The sequence below is a fragment of the Watersipora subatra genome, chromosome 2 (assembly GCF_963576615.1).
Source record: "Watersipora subatra chromosome 2, tzWatSuba1.1, whole genome shotgun sequence".
Taxonomy (NCBI): domain Eukaryota; kingdom Metazoa; phylum Bryozoa; class Gymnolaemata; order Cheilostomatida; family Watersiporidae; genus Watersipora; species Watersipora subatra.
In genome coordinates this window covers 620,804-645,900 of record NC_088709.1, presented here as the reverse complement: position 1 = coordinate 645,900, position 25,097 = coordinate 620,804, and the positions used below count along the sequence as shown (strand labels likewise).

Sequence of the window (25,097 nt, the reverse complement as noted above, 5' to 3'; positions counted from 1 at the left end):
GAGACAAGAAGCAGATGATGTTGCTTCCGTATTGTCTCTTAAGACGAATAGGCCAGTACTTGCGAGCAATGTCACATATCGGACTGACACTTAGGGGCAGGTGTTTTCTTCTGAGAGCATACTTGAAAGAATTGTCATGTGGCAAATGGATAGTCGAATCCAAAGCTCGATATTGCAGCGCTTGACCTAACTCACCATTAAGTTATATTGTGATGCGAGTTAAAACGACAGACTCGCCACCAGAATGCAATAGACTTTTCATTAATTGGTGTATAAAATAAACTCACACACTCAGGAATAAGTCTAACAAAGTGAACGTTATCTACAGTTGGTAGCTCATTCTACATGAAACCCTCTTCTTGACTAACAAAATAAACTTATGAAAGTATTCAGAGCTCTCAAAGGTGCAACGCATATCAGCTATGGACGATACACACAATCTTCAGCTATGAAAGATGCAATATTACCAGCGGGACTTGGAAACTGATGTGGCGATTCTACTCATTTTGTCCTGTTGTCGAATGCAATTGCAGGCCATATCAAAGACCGTAAGGAATGCGTAAAATCTGCTCAAAGGCAAATCAATGAATGAGACGAACAGAAGCTGACGGAGCAAACATCCAGCGAAACATTTCTGTCACCACGGTCTCTAGCGACTAGCCTCTGATCATATAATTTCAAATTGGAATTGCTCGACCGATGAACACATCAGTGGGCAGCTTACAAGGTATTTCAATGACATCATTTGTTTAAGACGCAGAGAGAATTTTATTATGTTATGGAAAACTGTCGGTAGAACAGAACATTCGGTTCCCAGCTAATATGGTAAAGACAGATAATAGCTGTGTCAATCAGAGTACAAAGATAGACTTTAACTAGAAACATTAAGTAGAAAATTGAAATAGTTGGAATTACTTGATAATATCTAGAGTCTACTATAGCAAGATTACTATAGCAAGACTGCTATAGCAAGATTACTATAGCAATATTACTATAGCAATATTACTATAGCAAGACTGCTATAGCAAGATTACTATAGCAAGATTACTATAGCAAACTTACTATAGCAAAACTACTATAGCAACACTACTATAGTAAGACTACTACCACACGACAACTAAAAACCCTATAGATCAACTCTGTAGGGCAGTTCAAGGCATTTCATGATGTATAACGAGTGCTGCCCATTGATCTGTCCTCAGTAGTACATACTGGCACATGTAAGCCACCTGTCTCAGTTAGTCACCCCATAGTTCAGCGACTCAACGCATTGATAATCTTCCTATAGCTGCCTTTGATTGCCGGGGCTGATGTATACCTAGTTATGTAACAAGAACATAATAATAGGCAAATAGACTAATGGTGAGAAGCTAGTCTAAGGTTATAGTTTCCTCACTGCGGAGGGACTGCAGAAGCCCGCACTGTAAAGGATTGTTAGATAGAACGGTGATAGGCAAGTCCCAGTGAATAGTTTCTGTTTCTAAGTTGGTAACCCCGTGCCAGTGTGTGCCCTGCGTGTCTTGAGGAGGCGGACACTGTGGCTCGATAGGAGTGGTCAGTGTAATAAACTCTATGTGTAACTTCCAAGTCAGTGACACTGCAAAAAATGTCAATGCATATCCTGAACCATTAGGCGATTAAAACGATGGACAAGGACAACTCCTGTAAGAAGCGAGAACACTTTTGAACAAACGTTTATTAATGGTGAAAAAAAGAATGACAACAGTTACCAATGAACAAGACAGACAAGATGCACGTAGGTAAAACCACAGTCTACGACTTACCGTGGTCAGACTTGAAAGAAGGTGTGATATGCAGTGGGATTGGCAGCGCTACGTTAGCCTTAGACATATGCAAACAGATCTCGAGGTGATTTGCATGGCTGATCACGATAGAGCCCTTTTCCCTTTCTGTCTGTTCATTAGCCATCTCTTCTACACTCTGCAGAGTGACTGTGACCTGCAGCCGATGAACCACAAAAGATACATAGTAAAGCTTTCTTATCAATAATTATCTGAGAACAGATAAACTTTAAATAAAGAGAAAAATTATTTGGAGCAATCGAATTGTGGCTTAAGAGAAACTAACGGTACCTGGAGACAGTGAATAGTGACCTGAGAGACACAAACAGTACTTAGAGATATTGAATAGTGACCTGAGAGAAACTAACAGCACCTGGAGATATTGAATGGTGACCTGAGAGAGACTAACAGTACCTGGAAACATTGAATAGTGACCTGAGAGAGGAACAGTACCTGGAGACAATGAATAGTGATCTGAGAGAGGAACAGTACCTGGAGACAATGAATAGTGATCTGAGAGACAAACAGTACCTGGAGATATTGAATAGTGACCTGAGAAACACAAACAGTGCCTGGAGACATTGAATAGTGACCTGAGAGACACAAACAGTGCCTGGAGACATTGAATAATGACCTGAGAGAGACTAACAGTACCTGGAGACATTGAATAGCAACCTGAGAGACAAACAGTACCTAGAGACATTGAATAATGACCTGAGAGAAACTAACAGTACCTGGATACATTGAATAGTGAGCTGAGAGAGACTAAAAATACCTGGAGACATTGAATAGCAACCTGAGAGACAAACAGTACCTGGAAACATTGAATAATGACCTGAGAGAGACTAACAGTACCTGGAGACATTGAATAGAGACCTGAGAGACAAACAGTACCTGGAGACATTGAATAGTGACCTGAGAGAAACTAACAGTACCTGGAGACATTGAATAATGACCTGAGAGAGACTAACAGTACCTGGAGACATTGAATAGTGACCTGAGAGACTAACAGTACCTGGAGACATTGAATAGTGCACTGAGAGACACAAACAGTACCTGGAGACATTGAATAATGACCTGAGAGAGACTGACAGTACCTGGAGACATTGAATAGCAACCTGAGAGACAAACAGTACCTGAAGACATTGAATAGTGACCTGAGAGAAACTAGCAGTACCAGGAGACATTGAATAGTGACCTGAGAGAAACTAACAGTACCTGAAAACATTGAATAGTGATCTGAGAGAGACTGACAGTACTTAGAGACATTGAATAGTGACCTGAAAGACACAAACAGTACCTGGAGACATTGAATAGTGAACTGAGAGACAAACAGTACCTGGAGACATTGATTAGTGACCTGAGAGAAACTAACAGTACCTGGAGACATTGAATAATGACCTGAGAGAGACTAACAGTACCTGGAGACATTGAATAGCAACCTGAGAGACAAACAGTACCTAGAGACATTGAATAATGACCTGAGAGAAACTAACAGTACCTGGAGACATTGAATAGTGAGCTGAGAGAGACTAAAAGTACCTGGAGACATTGAATAGTGGCCTCAGAAAAGTCAAATGTACAGTAGAGGTCATCTCCAATCTTGTAAGAGTTCTTATTCATGATGATCTTGGCGACCTTACCATGAAGATTAGAGATGTTGTAGCAGTCTGAAAGCAGGCAAGAGGTTTCAGATATGATTGTTTTATGTAACCACGTGTTACAAGTGCGCTCGCATGATGTCATGTTTGCCTACAGTTCCTGTATACTGGGTTTATTTAGAAAAGCTTGCGACAAGTAGTGATGGAAATGATAGTGATGGAGATCAATTTAATAGACATCAATAAAAGCTTCGCGTCTATGAATCACAACTTATATTAATAAAAGCCTTACGACTATGAATCACAACTTATATTAATAAAAGCCTTACTTTTATGAATTATAACTTATATATTCTCTGATTTCATCCATAGCTTCTTAACTTATTGTTTTTACAGCCTGCTCACAGTTGTCTGCCTGAGAGCCTGCTCACAGTTGTCTACCTGAGGCCATCTCAATGGAGCTTAGCTTTTGCTTCATGCTCTATTGTTAAAGCTCATGCTCCCTGAGCTTTCGGTCCTACATACACGGCATTGCTAGCGCAGTGGAAACGATGTACAATTAAAAATGAAAACCTCTGCATGAATTATAGGCATGGTAAACAACAATATAAAAGGTGCATAAAACAATATAGTGCACCCTCAGGATACGATTACCCTGATACTTCACCTTATGAAATGGAAAATGATGATTTTCTCATCTCACCGTACAAATCTTATTTCACCACATGAGTTGAAACTTTCCAGTCAGTGTGCTAATTATTTCTGTCAAAATAGCATAGAAATGCAATGCTGTTCGCCGAACATATTTTTACAACACCTGAAAAACACACTATGACCGATTTTTCTCTGTTCAGCCTTTTTCATGTATAAAACGGTAATATTCTTCTTTAAAACTAGTAGCAAAGTTGGAGTTGCGATTCCCTCGAACAGTGGTCAGACCATGGAGTTATCTCCCCCTAAAGTGATAACAGTGCCTTCAACAACACGAGCGTTTCCGGTGCCTACAAAGAGCGTTTACGCCATGCCCTTTTTGTGCTAGTCATTCGTAGTGATTGACTCGATCAATAACATCAGCCATGAGAATGGTTAAACAATGATCATGAATTTTCACCGTTAATATAGTAGTAATTATTGCTCATATTAAAGAAATGATGATTATAGTTTATTAATCTAATGTATGCTTATTATTTAAAGCAATTCCATACCTACATGACTTGCAAAGGCACTGAATAGATAGTGTTAAGTAAGTGTGTTAATGCAATCAGTTACTCATACATGTAGATAAGATAGATATCATACTGGGATTGTATTACATTGGTGTGATGAGAAGCTAATCGACTGCAATCAACTGAAAGTATTGACATTGTATGGTGATAGATTGATTCATTGACACCACAGTCCACAAACAGCCCTTGCATGTAATATTAGATTTCAAAACATATCAATCAAATACATAGACTAGCTTGAAGCAAAGATGTCCACTAGTTAGCGGACATCCTTGCTTGATGTAAGCAAGCAAAAGATTTGAAAGCTAGAGTGGCAAATGTTGTCATATATTAAATAAAAATAAATTATACTTAATTATACTAAATTATAATTGTATAAAAATAAAATAGACTTTTTTATTACCTTATTTATTAAATACCTTTTTATTGTAATCATAGCTAAACAGATTATATTTAGCCATTACTTGCTAATTATTTCACATTTACATTTAGACACAATTGCAGTTTCATTATTCTTCCTAATTCATTTCAACAAAAAACTTCTTTCATGATATGAAATTTAAAAGTGGTAATTGTTTGAAAAAACTTGAAAACCTTTACAGTTGTTTTTATTTTATCTCTTCTCTTCATTTACTTCAACTACACGAAATACTTCTCATAATATGTAGTTTGAAAGTTAGAGTGGCAAATGTTGTTATATGTTAAATAAATTATACTTAATTATAGTAAATTATATTCATATAAAAATAAAATAGACTTTTTTATTACCTTATTTATTAAATAATTTTTCATTGTAATCATAGCTAAAAAGATTATATTTAGCCATTACCTGCTAATTATTTTACATTTAAACACATTCACAGTTTTATTTTTCTTTCTAATTTATTTCAACAAAACACTTCTTTCATGATATGAAATTTAAAAGTTGTAGGTGTTTGAAAAAGCTTGAAAACATTTACAGCTGTTTTCTTTTTCGTCTTAATTAATTTGAACTGCTTAAAAATATTTTCTCATGACATGAAGTTTAAAAGTTAGAATGGTAAGTTTTATATAAAATATATTTTCTGTCGAAAGACTTTTTTATTACTTGGGCAACCCCGGGTAGTACAGCTCATTGTTGATGGCAGTCGATTAGCTTTCCATCACACTAATGTAATACAACACCAGTATGACTATCTTATCTATGAGTAACTGATTGCATTAACTCACTTACTTAACACTATCTATTCAGTGCCTTTGCAAGTCATGTAGGTATGGAATTGCTTTAAATAATAGGCATATATTAGATAAATAAACTATAATCAACATTTCTTTAATATGAGCATTACTATTTGTGCGAGTCAATCACTACGATTGACTAGCACAAAAAAGGGGCATGGCCTAAATGCTCCTTGTTGGCACCGGAAACGCTCGCGTTGTTATAACTCTAAGGGGAGATAACTCTATGGGTCAGACTACTTCCCTCAACTTGCTAACAAAAATTTATTTCATAACAAAACTAGCATCGTTCGAGCTTTCTTGCCAAATCAGGTGACAAAAGGTTTTAAAAGGCTCAGCTAAAAGTTATAGTGAAAGCGAAAATCGAAACTGATAAGTCATAAAGTTTTTAATGATAAAAAGTTGAAATTCAGTAGATTAGTTGAAAATACACACTAAAGCTTAGCTTTAAGTGTGTGTTTCGTAAGCTAAACTTATTTAAGGTGAATTCAAAGTTTATGTTATACCTATGTCTGTCTCGAAGGCAAGAACTCTCTGTGGTACATTATAATGTTACATTTTATTGCAGATCATAACCACTCAATACCATAACGCTACTGTAGATAACTATAGTTACTAAAACTAACATACTATTTTGTTACTAATTTTTAATATGTATCAAAATAGTATGTAAAATAGTAGTAAATTTTTATGAAATCTTGATGATTTTTACCAGGAGATGTTTGCATTATATAATTACTATGGTTTCTATAAGCCTACATGCGACTTTTTCACGATATGATGCTAACCCTGGAATGGGTCAAAATCGTATTCTGAGGGTGCACTGTAAATACACACGCACACATACATGAACACGCCCGCACATGACACACACAATGACATTAATGTCGATTTGCCCGATAAAGAGTACAAAATATAGGCGAAATTAGCATCGCTTCGCCTGTAAAAGGGTTAAATTTATTTTCCCAAAATTATAACCAGCTAGTCGAAAAATATAGCAAACAGCCTTTATTTTTACGTCACCTTTAATTAAACGCAAACATAGGAAAAGGGTTGAAAATATAGCACCATGGCGTTAAAACAGAGGTTTTACTATATTTGCATATACATAAAGCAGATGATTTTGGACCAAATTTTCTCGCGATAGCTATAATGTTGTTTTACGCTTGGCCCACATCAGACTGTGACTGATAATTTTGGTAAGATGGCACGATGTAGGGGCAATGCCTATGGAATTTTCGAGCAGATAACTCTGCGCATGCTTGCGTGCAGATTTCAATTCATTCCTCTTGTTTATAGTTGCTAGTTCTGGTTGGAATATTATGTAATATTTTTCTAATTGGACCCATAGCACACGCCCAACACTACAACAACAAAACAAAACGCCTCATTGCGTCACGCTCTTTAAGCGTGTTGGCTGAAGCGTGAGTATTTCAACCAATGGACATTAAAGATTGACGGGTATGATAAGTCTTATGTACACAATCATTACGTTGCTCTAATGGCCTAATGGTTTAGCACGCCTGTCTGCAGGCCTGTATTATCCTAATTAAAATCCTGTTGGAAGCATATTTTTCCTTTTTAATACTAATTGCTATAACAGGACACGCGAACAGATAAACAACACACACTGTATATAATTATATAGGTGTATATCTACTTATTTCAATTCTAAAGCAATATCAAAATTGTGGTACAACTCATAATACTGCTAAAGCTCTCACTGTGGCGTCTCTTCCCACTCTGCTCAGACAGCAGCTGGAGTGCCAAGTCTCTTACTGTGTGCTCGGGTTTGGTCTCCTTCCCTTTCTCACACAACTGAAATGGGTTACTCGGGGCTAACTCCTCATCCTTGTTTATGTAGGTACTCATCTCCTTAAGACCTGAATGTACAACCCTTGGGATGAACCATACTCACTCTCACTACTATATACTACGGTACACTGATATATGGTACACTATTATATGGTACACTATTATATGGTACACTGATATATGGCACACTGATATATGGTACACTATTATATGGTACACTATTATATGGTACACTATTACATGGTACACTATTATATGGTATACTATTATATGGTACACTATTATATGGTACACTATTATATGGTACACTATTATATGGTACACTATTATATGGTACACTATTATATGGTACACTATTATATGGTACACTATTATATGGTATACTACTATATGGTACACTATTATATGGTACACTATTATATGGTACACTATTATATGGTACACTATTATATGGTACACTGATATATGGTACACTATTATATGGTACACTATTATATGGTACACTATTATATGGTACACTATTATATGGTACACTATTATATGGTACACTATTATATGGTACACTATTATATGGTACACTATTATATGGTACACTATTATATGGTACACTATTATATGGTACACTATTATATGGTACACTATTATATGGTACACTATTATATGGTACACTATTATATGGTACACTATTATATGGTACACTATTATATGGTACACTATTATATGGTACACTATTATATGGTACACTATTATATGGTACACTATTATATGGTATACTATTATATGGTATACTATTATATGGTACACTATTATATGGTACACTATTATATGGTACACTATTATATGGTACACTATTATATGGTACACTATTATATGGTACACTATTATATGGTACACTATTATATGGTACACTATTATATGGTACACTATTATATGGTACACTGATATATGGCACACTGATATATGGCACACTGATATATGGTACACTATTATATGGTACACTATTATATGGTACACTATTATATGGTACACTATTATATGGTACACTGATATATGGTACACTATTATATGGTATACTATTATATGGTACACTATTATATGGTACACTATTATATGGTACACTATTATATGGTACACTATTATATGGTACACTATTATATGGTATACTATTATATGGTATACTATTATATGGTACACTATTATATGGTACACTATTATATGGTACACTGATATATGGTAAACTATTATATGGTACACTATTATATGGTATACTATTATATGGTACACTATTATATGGTACACTATTATATGGTACACTGATATATGGTACACTATTATATGGTACACTATTATATGGTACACTGATATATGGTACACTATTATATGGTACACTATTATATGGTACACTATTACATGGTACACTATTATATGGTATACTACTCTAAAGGAAACTATTAGTACTGGGCACGGGTAATAAAACTCGTTGGACTCGCGGATTTATCTTCTCTCGAGTCTCGGATAATAGAGGTTTTGAGCATTTCGATCTTGCAGGTTCAGGTTTTGGCTTGCGAGTTCGGGTTTTGTTACACAGATCCGTCGAGTAGAGTGGACAAAAGCTCGGACTATTGCGCCCTGCGCTTTAAACACTGTTTAATATAACCCGCCTGTTAACCCTTTAAACAGTGTTTGATAACCTGCCTGTTAACCCTTTAAACAGTGTTTGATAACCTGCCTGTTAACCCTGTAAACAGTGTTTGATAACCTGCCTGTTAACCCTTTAAACAGTGTTTGATAACCTGCCTGTTAACCCTTTAAACAGTGTTTGATAACCTGCCTGTTAACCCTTTAAACAGTGTTTGATAACCTGCCTGTTAACCATGTAAACAGTGTTTGATAACCTGCCTGTTGACCCTTTAAACAGTGTTTGATAACCTGCCTGTTAACCCTTTAAACAGTGTTTGATAACCTGCCTGTTAACCCTTTAAACAGTGTTTGATAACCTGCCTGTTAACCCTTTAAACAGTGTTTGATAACCTGCCTGTTAACCCTTTAAACAGTGTTTGATAACCTGCCTGTTAACCCTTTAAACAGTGTTTGATAACCTGCCTGTTAACCCTTTAAACAGTGTTTGATAACCTGCCTGTTAACCCTGTAAACAGTGTTTGATAACCTGCCTGTTAACCCTTTAAACAGTGTTTGATAACCTGCCTGTTAACCCTTTAAACAGTGTTTGATAACCTGCCTGTTAACCCTTTAAACAGTGTTTGATAACCTGCCTGTTAACCATGTAAACAGTGTTTGATAACCTGCCTGTTGACCCTTTAAACAGTGTTTGATAACCTGCCTGTTAACCCTTTAAACAGTGTTTGATAACCTGCCTGTTAACCCTGTAAACAGTGTTTGATAACCTGCCTGTTAACCCTTTAAACAGTGTTTGATAACCTGCCTGTTAACCCTTTAAACAGTGTCTGATAACCTGCCTGTTAACCCTTTAAACAGTGTTTGATAACCTGACTGTTAACCCTTTAAACAGTGTTTGATAACCTGCCTGTTAACCCTTTAAACAGTGTTTGATAACCTGCCTGTTAACCCTTTAAACAGTGTTTGATAACCTGCCTGTTAACCCTTCAAACAGTATTTGATAACCTGCCTGTTAACCCTTTAAATAGTGTTTGATAACCTGCCTGTTAACCCTTTAAACAGTGTTTGAGAACATGCCTGTTAACCCTTTAAACAGTGTTTGAGAACCTGCCTGTTAACCCTTTAAACAGTGTTTGATAACCTGCCTGTTAACCCTTTAAACAGTGTTTGATAACCTGCCTGTTAACCCTTTAAACAGTATTTGATAACCTGCCTGTTAACCCTTTAAACAGTGTTTGATAACCTGCCTGTTAACCCTTTAAACAGTGTTTGATAACCTGCCTGTTAACCCTTTAAACAGTATTTGATAACCTGCCTGTTAACCCTTTAAACAGTGTTTGATAACCTGCCTGTTAACCCTTTAAACAGTGTTTGATAACCTGCCTGTTAACCCTTTAAACAGTGTTTGATAACCTGCCTGTTAACCCTTTAAACAGTGTTTGATAACCTGCCTGTTAACTCTTTAAACAGTGTTTGATAACCTGCCTGTTAACCCTTTAAATCCTGGCCTTTTTTGTCGATGCGTGTCATTAACTCTCGGCATTCTGTCCAACGGTCCGGAGTTTTTAAACTTTTATTATATATATTTGAACGTGCTTATAATACAATGATATTTGGTAAGACGATAGTAAAAAAGTCGGGCAGCCCACAGCAAATGTAATCAAACAGGAAAAACAGTACTTTACCGTTATTTGGGCTAAAACTATCAAAGTTTGTGCAGTTTTGAAAAACTTGCAAAACATTTACAATAGCATCATATCCATTGAGCACATGTTTTGACTCAAAATATACTAGAAACTTGTAATTAGTATTATAAAGTTCTTTATTTGCATCACAATCATTCATGACCTGCCAACAAACGAGTCGTGTCAATTTTTTACGATAACGTTCAAATAAAATTTGTTATTAAAATGAAGGAAGTAGGTAAAGATATTTGAAAACTGTTACATATGGAAGTGAAATTTCTGGTCTAATAGCTTGTGCAAAAATTAATTTGATTGGTCTACGCCGTTACTTAGAAACGGCTTTTGTAATCAAAGCCATGTGAATGCTGGAATTCCGGCCGATAGAGATTCTGACACATCCTACACAATGCCTGAAAACCGACAGTTGGGGTTCAAACTTCCAAGGATTAAGGCTTCCAAGGATTAAGGCTTCCAAGGATTAAGGCTTCCAAGGATTAAGGCTTCCAAGGATTAAGGCTGTGAGCACGAAGATTGGTCGTTACAAAACAGTAAAAAAACAACAAATAAATTGAATAAAATTATAATTGGATTGTAAAATTTAAAACATGTCTGAATGTTTAGAAATTCTAGACATAAACCGTATCAACCTACCCGGTACTCAAACAACCCGTAGGCCAAGAAGTACTCGTGCCAAGCGCCAGAAACTATCATACAAGAGAGAAATAGATGCCATCTCACCTACCATCAACTGTTAATACACGGAAAGACAGACGTATCTCAGATATGGCCGAGTCTGGTCTCTGTGTACCGATAGTCAACTTGTAGGAATACTTAACAAAAGTGCCTCTGAAGCTCGGAGGAACACCATCCATGGGTATCCTTTCTTTATAGTCATCTAGAACATAGCCTTAGTTCATCTAGAACATAGCCTTAGCTCATCTAGAACATAGCCTTAGCATAGATGGTTCAAACCACAAAATGAAATACCAAATGCAAACCATTAGTTGCATCTATACAGTAAGGAGCTGCTTGTCAAAACCTCATGTTCGAGTACGGTCAAACACTCAAAGATGGAAATTGTAGCAGTAGACCAGAGGCTAAGCACTCGTGCCTAGTTAATAATGAGCTGAACAGGCAATAACTAATAGGAACAAGGAAAGTACTAGGTAAGAAGGCAGAGTGGGTCAACAAGTGTCAAGATACTAGCAGACGTACTACCTGTTGAGAGTTAAGTACTGCTAAGAGAAAGTACTAGGTAAGAAGGCAGAGTGGGTCAACAAGTGTCAAGATACTAGCAGACGTACTACCTGTTAAGAGTTAAGCACTGCTAAGAGAAAGTACTAGGTAAGAAGGCAGAGTGGATCAACAAGTGTCAAGATACTAGCAGACGTACTACCTGTTAAGAGTTAAGTACTGCTAAGAGAAAGTACTAGGTAAGAAGGCAGAGTGGGTCAACAAGTGGTAAGATACTAGCAGACGTACTACCTGTTAAGAGTTAAGTACTGCTAAGAGAAAGTACTAGGTAAGAAGGCAGAGTGGGTCAACAAGTGTCAAGATACTAGCAGACGTACTACCTGTTAAGAGTTAAGTACTGCTAAGAGAAAGTACTAGGTAAGAAGGCCGACTGGGTCAACAAGTGTCAAGATACTAGCAGACGTACTACCTGTTAAAAGTTAAGTACTGCTAAGAGAAAGTACTAGGTAAGAAGGCAGAGTGGGTCAACAAGTGTCAAGATACTAGCAGACGTACTACCTGTTAAAAGTTAAGTACTGCTAAGAGAAAGTACTAGGTAAGAAGGTAAGAAGGCAGAGTGGGTCAACAAGTGTCAATATACTAGCAGACGTACTACCTGTTAAGAGTTAAGCATGTTGAAGCGGAAGTTAGATAAGATGATCTACACACTTACATACAGTCTTCTCTCCTGGAGCAAGTTTGATGTTACAGAAAAGAATACGAGGCTGTGATATCATGACAGTCACTCCTCTTTCACCTGCAAAGTAAACATGGCGAATGTGATAGTAATATACAGCTAGAGTGAAGAGCTGAGATGACAACCGTGTACAGGTGACAAGATCTAAAGTGACAAGTATGGATGACGGATGACATACGGATGACATAGCTGGATGGCTGCAGACATAAGCTAAGTAAAACTCAGCCAAAGTGATGCTATACTAAACATATGAAGTACACAGTCGAAAACCTTTCACAGTTCTCGAAATAATGTCTGCTATAACTTGGAATGCTTTCTGAAACCTAAAGAGTAGTCTTCCCTCAAGAAGACTTGATAGAGGAAGCAGAGTAAATACTTCTGCGGAGATATACTGACCAACTGGTGATGTGAACAGAAAAACGCGTAGCAACAGAGAGAGGGTGGTGAGAATGAGACTAGCGAACGTGATTAGCAACTGACTGATACATAGAATTATAGATGGAGTATTAGAGGACACATAGAATTATAGATGGAGTATTAGAAGATATATAGACTTATAGATGGAGTATTAGAGGACACATAGAATTATAGATGGAGTATTAGAAGACATATAGACTTATAGATGGAGTATTAGAAGACACATAGAATTATAGATGGAGTAATAGAAGACATATAGAATTATAGATGGAGTATTAGAGGACACATAGAATTATAGATGGAGTATTAGAGGACACATAGAATTATAGATGGAATATTAGAGGACACATAGAATTATAGATGGAGTATTAGAAGACATAGAATTATACATGGAGTATTAGAGGACATATAGAATTATAGATGGAGTATTAGAAGACACATATAATTATAGATAGAGTATTGGAGGGCACATAGAATTATAGATCGAGTATGAGAAGACATATAGAACTATAGATGGAGTATGAGAAGACATATAGAACTATAGATGGAGTATGAGCAGACATATAGAGCTGTAGATGGAGTATGAGAAGACAAATACATCAACACCTGATATCCAGTGTTCATGAATGCTGCTAGACCCCCGGTAGTCCAAACACAATGATATATTATTAGATGATATGTGTCATGATCACAGAAACCATGGTTAAGTCGGAATTATAAGATTTAGAGTTATCTGCATTAACAGAAGGAGAAAATTCTCACAATTATTTTGCAAAAAATTTTTTGATTCTAGCTTAATTACAACAGATTTTATGGTCAATAAACTGAATGCATGTTTACCATCAGTGCGAAAACCTAGTTCCGAGAAAACTGGTGTTAAAGTCTGAGAAACGAAAACCGATGCACAGTTTTGTTTGCATTTCAAAACGTCATAGCAACTAATATTAAGAGGTTGTGATATTTATCTAGATTTCTGTATTTGTATCAAAAAAATTATGCTGAATTTAAAAATCTAAACAGATTTTGGCTGGTTGTCATAGAAATGGCTGTATATCTATAAGAAAATGTATTACCTAATTTTGCAGATATTAAAAACGGCTTGGCAGTGCTGCGATATTGAGCACAACCGTAGTATGATCAACAAAATGTTAAAAAATAATAATAGCAGTAACATATTGCACATCATTGGTCACTTCATACTTTGATCTTGCAAATTCGAATAATTTTTCTTATAATCAAATCTTATAAAATCGAATAATTATTCTTATAATTAAATATTGTAAAAATCTTATATGAATGGTTAAGAATATATCATGGTCATTCCCTTTACTTACACTGCTTTTGGCATCAGTTGGAATACCAAAGTACTCATTATAAGTGTCCAAAATGTCAGAATTATCCCTCAAATCGGCAAAAAAGAAACGATTACGTTTTTCGGACGCCATTTATCAGTACTTCCTGTTTAGCATAGCAACGGTTTTAAGGAGTTTTTCCGAGGTTTTAAGACATTTATTATCTAAACTGACTTCAGATTCAGAAAGATCACTCTTTGATTAGTCAAGAAGCATGTGTTATCAAAATCCTTACCAAAATTATAAATTCAGTTAGTGGAACTTTAAAGTCGAATAACTCAACTTCGTGATTTGCGACTTAACCATGGTTTCTGTGACCGCGACCCATATTGTTTACTTTGAAGATTAGGCTAGGCAACACCACAGCTATCCTGCTAAAACCATTTATTCCCTAACAACTTATAGACGGTGGGTCATTTAGTATACAATATTATGAGGAAGGAGTCTACCTCTGGTTGGGTTGAAGTATGTGGAATCAGGGCTATGCTGATCTACCGTAGAGCCATCAACCCCTGGCCCACCATCAAGGTTGGGGGCACTCAAAGTACACTGACAATGTATCTGGGCAGTACACCATGCAAGAGTCTCAATGTCACTAAAACAAGCAAAGGGAATCTACTAGCCCCAGCGTGAACAGCAGCTCTGTAAACCTCAGATATCATCAATGTTTGAGGCCTCATTCAAGACATATCTATCTACGCAGAGAAAATGCTAGACTTGTGACACATATGAAAAGACTCAATGAAGGCAGAATTGCTATACATTTCTTCTCTTACTGGTCAAACATATCTATATTTTGTAACTACTGATACCTCTATAGAGTATATCTATACCTAGTAACTCATGAGACCTCTATGGGTTATATCGATACCTAGTAACAACTGGTACCTCTATGGAGTATATCTATACCTAGTAACTACTGCAACCTCTATGGAGTATATCTAGACCTAGTAACGACTGAGACCTCTATGGAGTATATCTAGACCTAGTAACTCATGAGACCTCTATGGAGTATATTAATAACTAGTAACTACTGATACCTCTATGGATCATATTAATACCTAGTAACTACTGATGCCTCTATGGAGTATATCTATACCTAGTAACTACTAATACCTCTATGAATCATATTAATACCTAGTAACTACTGATACCTCTATGAATCATATTAATACCTAGTAACTACTGACACCTCTGTGGATCATAAAGATAAGAACTTTATAACAACCTGCTTAGCCTGAGAACTCCATCAGGTTTTGGAGGATTAGAGAAGGTCAGCTGGCACTCCACCTCTTCTCCAGCAAAGTAAGCTGAGCCGTGGAGAAGACGAGCCTGCACTATAATCATGGTCTTTTCCACAGCCCTTTAGTACGCTAGAGCACACGTGCCTTTAAAAGAGTGAAACAGAAACTATCACACGCCAATGTTTACACGAAAGAGCAGCCATCAGCCCACTGACATCCATAAGGCAGTGTCATTTGGTCACTTTAGCGAGTGAAAAACATTACTGCTATGTGGGTCTATCAAACTCTACATATGTTTGAGAAACGGTGATGTCTGAGCATAAGCCTTCTACAAATCCATAACTTCTAGAAGAGAGTAGATAACTTCAGACTTGTTCACGGTATTTTAAACTTCAGTGTCTCATACCTGCTAATTTATGCTGAATCATACTTTGAAGATCAATAGAGATGCGTTGGTGTTGGCTTGTTGTCTTTACTTCTAGCTTGCTCTAAACTATTATATATTTTGTAGAATGTAATCTGCAAAAAATATGACAGGTTTGAGGCTACTACATGCCATTCATGCGTGATATTATTATTAATAAAGTATTTTAAAAAGGGCTAAAACCCTTAAAGAATGTTTGGATCAAGAACTATGACGATTATTTAAGACAGACAGTCTACTCGCTGTATGACTATAAAGTTACAGGATAGCTTCGTCAGCTGTACTATCATATACCTTCAACAATTACCTATGGTAATGACTTCTATATTGGCTGCCACTCTGGCTCGCTAATCTTGATGAACAGTACAGCCAAACCCCAACGTACGAGAAAATTGAGATTTGAATAGAATTTCAAGCAAGTTTTCCCTTGAGATACGAGTAACCTTGGAGATATAAGCATACAAGCCAGTTCTCAATGGTCAATAGATAGAGAAGTATGCGAGAGGCCGCTTCTGAAGAAAGTGTTGCTTAGTCTTTCTCCTCGAATCAGTTTAAAAAAGTTTTTAAAAGACTGGCTAAAAGTTTTAGTGACACGAGGCCAAAACAGTGTCAATTTGGAAACAGATAAAGAAAAATTAACAAGACAAAATTAAAGCAAGTTTAGTAAAAACAAAAGCTTACTAAACAAACACTAAACAGACACTAAACAGACACTAAACAGACACTTGCTCCAAGTGGGTGTTTAGTAAGCTGAACTCTTGTGAGTTCATTTCAAAGTTTCTCTTGTGTCAGTTTCTAGCGTAACAAAAGTTTAGTGCATGCTGTTTAAACGCGATGCGTCACGTCTCTCTCGGACAGCTGTTAGCCTTTACGTCTGTCTCAAACCTACAGTAGTGTACATAGTAATGTTACATTTTATTGCAGGTTATAACAATTCAATAGGTATTTGTTACCTTTTAAGCGTAGGTACTGAATTACAGCAATTAAAAACACGTTTTTTCATCGCAATACTCTGTTTCATGTGTTTTTTCATAGTCTAGTACCGGATTAATTTGTATTAAGTTATTTTATTTAAGAAACAATGCTTAGAGACACGAGTAAACCGGCATGTAAGCTTAGTCTTAGAACGAATTGAGCTAATTTGTCGAGGTATATATTGTTTGATAAGGCCGATTGTGTATAAGTTCCTTTCATTTATACAGTATTGAATCTCGGCTGAGTCTATAAAATTATTTCATCATAAACCAATACTGGTCACACTAATCAAGGTAACTAATTGATCATTGTACACAGCATATGCTCTTGTTGGTTAGAAGTGTTTTGTTTTTATATTACTGATTTATTTATATACTAGAAATTCCCGTCATACAGCCCACAACCAACGTGATATTGGAAAAAAAAGGGTACTGATGGTTGAGAAATGCAATATTAGCAGTCAAATGGCACTGCAGTGCAATAGGATAACTGCAATGGGAGCTGCAATGGTAACTGTAGTGTACTGGGTGTTATTATGTACAACAAACAGCAATAGTGAAAGAAAAGGATTATATGTTTATATCCCTCCCATGCAATAAGAGAAATGCAATATTAGAAGTAAAATGCACTGATATTATTAGAATAACCAATACCATTAATATAGTAATACAGTAATAATAGAAAACCAATGCACAATTTTGTTTACATTTCAAAATGTCATAGCTAACAATATCAAGAAGTTGTTATATTTATCTAGATTTTTAGAAAATCTATTTAACAAAATTATTTAGAAAAAATAACAGTAACATATTGCCCATCATCGATGTTGTTAGTGTGACTATAACACTTCAATAGTCATCCAAACTTATAATTAAATATTGTAATAATCTCATAAGAATCGTTAGAAAAAAATATCATCATCATTTTCTTTACTTTCACTGTTTTGGACATCAGTTGGAATACCAAAGTACTCATTATACGTATCCAAAATGTCAGTTGCTCTGAGACCGGCAAAAAAGAAACAATTACTTTTTAGTACTTCTACGTTAGTTACAGAAACCTTCGGCAATTGGACAAACCGTAGACTGGTGAAATGTGCACATTTTCCTCGTGAAATGCGCACGACTTAATGGTTCTACTTTCTGTTGCACGGCCTTATCAGTGTTTCGTTGGCCAGCCTCAATTTCGATTAAAAAAGGCTTGTCAAAGTTTCAATAGCGATTTTAGGCCAAATTAATCTGTCTATTTATGTATAATCCGATCAGATGGGTAAGGTTTAGGATATTGTCTACAAATTTCAAAGACTTAGTAACATATTTAAATACGTTTATATGTGTTTTATATAGTTATTATACTTGAATGATTCCATTGAAAATGGTTAAATTTGTTGATGCGATTTCGATACAAGGGTTTGCGACGGCCGTTGATGAATAATTTTCGTGAGTTGTGTGCACATATGTATTTATCATAAAGCTCCCAAACAATCGCTTCACTCGTGTTTGGTCGTGGGATAAACTCTATGACCATTACTCAAGTTGTTCAATTTGTGCTAATTTATATTTTAGTTATAGTTTTTGATATGTGCATATCGCTGGCAAAAGGTTCTTCAAAGTTACTGTGATATTTCGGTATAGCCAGTTACACAAACTAGTAACACATCAAGCAAGGTCTCATTGCCCACGTCAACTAGACATTAGCGCATGCAAGAGACAATCTTTAGTAGACCAGAACAGCTGTTAGATCTAAATATTAAGTATAGTCTATAACAACTTTGGCTGTGCACAATGTTATTATTATTGTGATTATTATTGTTAAAGTTTTTCTTCACAGTCGTGTGGTGGTAGGTGACTGGTTTTAGTCCGTGTTGAGTCCGGATCTTAACAAAAGGCCAAAGGATCCAACAGCTTCCTTGATTTCCCTAAGAGAGGACCTTCCTCAGAATGTGAGCTGTTCCTAATAATAATGTTATTATTATTGTTGTAAAAGTTTTTCTTCACAGCCGTGTGGTGGTAGGTGACTGGTTGTAGTCCATGTTGAGTCCGGGTCTTAACAAAAGGCCAAAGGATCCAACATCTTCCTCAACTCCACTAAGAGAGGACCTTCCTCAAATGTGAGCTGTTCCTAAGATGGCCGTCTTCTGTATAGTCTCAAAAGACATGTTCACTCCCACCTCCGCCAAGTATTATTATTATTATTATGTTTGTAAAAGTTTTTCTTCACAGTCGTGTGGTGGTAGGTGACTGGTTGTTGTCCATGTTGAGTCCGGGTCTTAACAAAAGGAAAAAAGGATCCAACATCTTCCTCAACTCCACTAAGAGAGGACCTTCCTCAAAATGTGAGCTGTTCCTAAGATGGCCGTCTTCTGTATAGTCTAAAAAAACATATTCACTCCCACCTCCGCCAAGTAGGTATGCTATATGCCTCATTGATATTGTTCCGAGTGCACCAATTACTATTGGTATCACGCCGGTCTTCACCTTCTACAGTCTGTTTATCTCGAACCCAAGCTCTTTGTATTTACCAATCTTCTCATCTTCCTTCTGTACTACCCTTGTGTCTCCAGGTATTGCTATGTCTATGACCTGACACTGTTTATGTTATTATTATGTTAATATGTATTATTATGTTATTATTAGCAATGTTATTATTAGCAACATTATTATTATTAGTAATGTTACTATTACTATTGTTATTATTCAAACCAATCTGTTAGTGTGATGGTGTAGTGCGGCATAGTTAAATTACCATCTATCTTCGAATCGAATAAGTGAACTGGCAGGTTGTAGCGAAACTTTATTGTATTATAATCTTGACTTGATAATCTGGCACTTAGTAATCTGTTAATATGTTCATCTCACGCACTTCGTAATCCCGCACACACGAGATTCTAAGAATGCAGCTCTCATTTAAATCATTTATAAAAACCATTGGAATCCCAGAATCGTATTGCTACAACAAAGATTAATTAAATACGAAAAAATTTATGTTTATGGTTGCAAGAGACAATGAGACTGAATGACTCACGAGAATGTCAAGGGCAAACCAGAACCAACATGTCAGATAACAGATTCGATGATAACCGTATGAAGAGGAAAATATTGTTGACTTCTTCAGCTGGCTCCATAAACATCATGCCACGTAATTATTGTTCCACTGTCCAAAAATATCTTTATTCCATCAATTAGATGGTGACAGTCTAACCAAATGTTTCGGACGTATCAGTGGTGTGGTGAAAACCAACCGGATCTCGTAATTGAATCTAAGTTTTGTATAAAGTAAATGAATGTCGTAAGATAGAAAATAGAGTATTAGATTGCATTTGACCTCGATCTTACATTAGAAAGGGTGTCATTTAACAATGCATATGCAAAGTTACATAAACCAAAGGTCTGTTTAGCAACAGCAATCATCCTTTAGCTGACTTGTTTCAAAGCGAACCCATATCTCATAACATTCAAAGGAATTAAATGTGATTCTGTATGAGATTACTTCAACACTATATGATAATAATGTTGCCTTCAATTTTTTGGATCAGGAAATACTTGTTGGATGGCTGTTCATATCTTATTATTTGCAATGACAATGCAGCCTTAGTGCAATGCCTTCAATAGTTTATAAATTAGAAACATTTTGACTATTTGGAAGGCTATATTTTAGGGTCCTCAAAATTTTTAGCTTGGCATCTAAACATTCAATAGTTTATATTTCTACCATTAAACGACATGCTGATATGATGCCAATTTTATTTGGGGGGGGGGAGGAGGTTTGATTATATTTTGTAAGCGCTAATCATGGCACTTCAGCATTCCGTAAGGTATCATCAGGATTAAGGTACGTATAGTGGTTTTCCACTAGGTTCAGTAGAATGCGAGTAAGATGGTTTTGATGCACTGATTTGTAATTAAGTTTATTAACCATCAAACCGTGAAATCTACAAAGTATCAAAGGAGACAATAGCTTAAAATTAAAAGGAAATACATCAAATCACAAATACACATAATAATAATACACAAATTCCCATAATGCGTAAGAAATTATTATAATAACAATGTATTAAAAAGGCAAGGAAATAATATTAATAAAAACATACCTTTTGCCATCCGCCAGCTCGCAGTAATGTTACTCTTAGAAAAATGTGATAAAATGATTGCAATTCAGAATTTAGTAATGTTGCTCGCTGTAAAAGTCAGCTGTGAATTGATGGCTATTGCTGGGTGGTGAATTGCTAAACACTAAGAAAAACACTGCTAAATACCACAGAACTGGTCAACCCAATTTGAACAGATCTCCCCATCCAATCACAAACCAGGCAATGCTGCCCAAGCAGAGACAGTGTTCATTGCCTAAACTTGCCCAAACCAAAACTTGCCTAAGCGTTGGCGACAAGCCAATTTATTATTGGAGTAAGAATTGGGTTCACTGAGTACACAAATGAAAACCATTGGGCAATAAGTCGTTGTTGAAAGTGCGCAACATGCACGTAACGTGCATGCGGATACGTGCATGTAACCTTTTACAGTACGCCAGGGTCAAGTTCTGGGGCCGCTTTTGTTCCTTATTTACATAAATGAAATGCCAGATGTAGTGCAAAACTCGAGGCTGAAGATTTTTGCTGATGACTCGTTGTCGTTTCTGTTGAGAGCCTTGAGGAGAGTGTTGCCATGCAACAAGACCTAAACAATTTAGTTCAATGGGTTGATGATTGGCAAATGCATTTCAAATGTGAAACTATGACGATTGATAGATCAAACTGCCTGAAACAATATTATAACTACCATATGCAGAGCACCCGTCAAAGTTGACTTACAAAGAAATTCACATTACAGTTATTTGATATCAAAAGATTCTCCAAGTCTTACTCTGTTGTGTTGTAGGTGCAAAATATGTGGGAATGTGATTACAAGCTCTTAAAAGCTCAAAAACGAAAAGCCGCCGTAGATTGGAATCCATTTATTTCTCTGACATAACCATGACAGTTTGGTTATTGTCGTGTCACGTGATGTTCTCACGTGAATTGAAAGGCCAATCATAAGCTCAATATAAACTTATCGTAGCACTAGTTTATGACAAACACTTTGGGCTTTACCAAAGACCCCGTATCAAATATAGATGCTCGCTACATTACAGTTTTGTTTCGGCTTGAACTAATCGTCAAGTCGTAATCTGATCATGTGACCAAATACTTCAAAAATAATTTTTGCAGAACTTTCGATTATCACAGGTGACCAACAGGCTCGTCATGATTGTCAGACAATGATATGTACTCATTCGAGCTAAGGTTAAAAAATTAAATGAATTTTCACTGCAAGTTATAAGATATCACTGCTAAAAGTGACAGCATTACAATGACGATAAAATAGACGCGTAAGAACAATAGACATGGTTTTATTGAATGTGTGAAGTATATTTGTGAAAATATTTTGACGAATAAGGTTGCATGAAAGTGTAAACAGAAACCATCTACCACAACTACGTCACATTTGAGCCGTTTTGGAAAGAGAATCCCAACTACGGCGATCTCGTGTGGCTGCGATTAACTGTTCGTTTTGAGCTTTTAAGAGCTTGTAATCACATTTTCACATATTTGGCACCTACAACACAACAGAGTAAGACATGGTGAATCTTTTGATACCAAATAACTGTAATGTGAATTTTGTTGCAAGTCAACCTATAACAATCCTCTTTTTAAAATACCTGGGTGTCCCAATCGATAATAGACTGTCATTTGATGAACATATTGAAAATGTAGCACGCACAACTAAAGGAATTTTGCATATGCTAATGGGATTATTGAAAAGATCTATGCCTTTGACTATAAAAGTGAGTTTTACTATTGGTAGGCATGTTTTGGAATACTCAATTACTGTTTGGTCCCCTTACCTCATGAAAAATATCAAAAAACTAGAAAGTATTAAAAGAAAAGCTTCTCGTTGTACGTATTATCTCTCAAAGAACTCGGAAACCACTGAAACCATGTCCTAGCGTTGCTGGCCTATTCTACAAGATTGTGTGGAGGACTGCTAATGTCAACTTTTAGGATAAAATAACTAATGGAAGGATGAAAATTGTGGACGGATCGTTAACTACAAAATTAAAAACATCACATAATACACAAATTGATGCTACAAAAGAGCATGTGACAACATATGTTCAAATCACTTTTTTATTGAATACCAAATACCATTAGGTAATTTAAACCCATGTGATCGTTGTCTATGTTTTCTTTTGTAAAGCTTTCGTAAACTTTTTTATTTCGTGCACATCACTATAATGAATTTTAGATGCATATGTGCTTATTTAGTATAGATCTAGAAACATTGTAGTCATTTCTATCAAAAAAGTATTCAGTTAATTCATTGTAATGTGATATTATCTTGAGACATAACCTGTGGTCATCCTTGTTCACAAAGTCTGTCTTCAAAATTGTAAGCAAGGCTTCTGTTCAGTTAATGATGAAAAAATTTAAGTTTAATAACGAATGCTAAACAAGTGTAAACCAAGCATACATTTGGCAAGCACACATAGCTAACTACGTTGGTGTTCCATCTATGCTTTGGTAATCGGGTGGGTAATGAGCTATATTATTAATATAGCTTATTATTTCGTCACTTGAGACGAAACTACCGAGTCTGAAAAATTACCAAGTATAATCAATTGGCAATAAATAACCTCCAAAAATTGCGTCTAACACTACACGTTCAATTTTATGATAAATGTATGTACCATTGAATCCTTTGAGAAACAAAAAATGTTTAAGACACTTCGTATACCATCAGAGTTGAAGTACGTAGACAAACAAGTAATTTTACTGGATACGCCAAAATAGTAGAATTTCGATCATTTGTCGACGGGAGTCCAATGAAACAGCTATATGGGAGCACGCGCAATATTTTTACATACCGGTAAACTGTTTCTGTTTACAGTTTACGATTATGAGAGTTTGGACAAAGACGTTATAGCTAGTTAGCCAAGCGGCGAAAATACCACACCTCCAAATAATAACATATTACTGAGACACTAACTTTTACCCTCCAAGAGCCCATTTCAAAAAGTAGCAAGGGTTACTGAACCACAACAACTCCACTTCTCTATTTTTCACTTTGTTGGTGCCTCCCTATACATATATTGAGTTTTCCTTTCCTTGATGTTTAGAAAGATAACCCTAAATTGTTTATCAAATATGTAATTGGTAAACTCCGTTTTTTGAATATTAATTATTATTTTAACTATTAATAGAATTTAGACTTTTTGCTAGTTTTGAGTGATATAAAAGTCCTCCACTCAATGTTTTAGCAATGGTTGTGAGCTTCAAAAAGTGTAAAAAGGAATTCAGCTCAATGCAAGTAAATTGTCTAAACCTATGCCGCCACCGAAAGTGAAACTGTATGCAAAAACATTGTTTACACGATTGTCTAAACTCTTCTATGTTCCACTCAGCATACACCGTTCACCAGTTGAAAGGTGGAGCAGTCTTACAATAGTTCAGAAGAGATGCTCATTCGGACACACCTTATTTGCAGGGGAAGCACAAAGACGAAGCAATTAGCATCACTGCACTAGTGGTGCATGCTTCATACCTTGGAATCGAGCTACACACTGCTTCCAAAGTTTTAATGTTGTGCATTGAATTTTACCTGATTTCCAAATTCACCTGTGTTTATTCAAATGAAAGCTGGGTTTTAGTTACAGCTGAGTATTAATTTTATGGAAAGTGCTTATTGTATATAGAATAATAGATAAAACCATGATCTTTGAAACAATATCTACCGC

At 35.9% G+C, this 25,097-nt stretch overlaps 1 protein-coding gene across 2 annotated transcripts; it reads right to left on the bottom strand.

Annotated features, from left to right (window-relative positions):
• Positions 1–758: 758 nt before the first annotated feature.
• Positions 759–24,136, bottom strand: LOC137387373 (RAB6A-GEF complex partner protein 2-like). 2 transcript variants are annotated; one of them, XM_068073780.1, is made up of 10 exons: positions 24,051–24,136; positions 16,335–16,447; positions 15,913–16,072; positions 15,134–15,279; positions 12,892–12,975; positions 11,728–11,880; positions 7,572–7,730; positions 3,345–3,472; positions 1,785–1,959; positions 759–1,597 (listed from the first exon to the last, which is right to left on the bottom strand). In XM_068073780.1, exons 3-10 carry the CDS (start codon positions 16,029–16,031, stop codon positions 1,371–1,373), a joined length of 1,191 nt encoding a protein of 396 aa, XP_067929881.1. In that variant the 5' UTR covers positions 16,032–16,072; positions 16,335–16,447; positions 24,051–24,136; the 3' UTR covers positions 759–1,370. The 2 variants fall into 2 exon arrangements, with proteins under 2 accessions (XP_067929881.1, XP_067929882.1); XM_068073781.1 differs by lacking the exon at positions 24,051–24,136 and adding an exon at positions 20,073–20,111.
• Between the last annotated feature and the right edge of the window lie 961 nt (positions 24,137–25,097).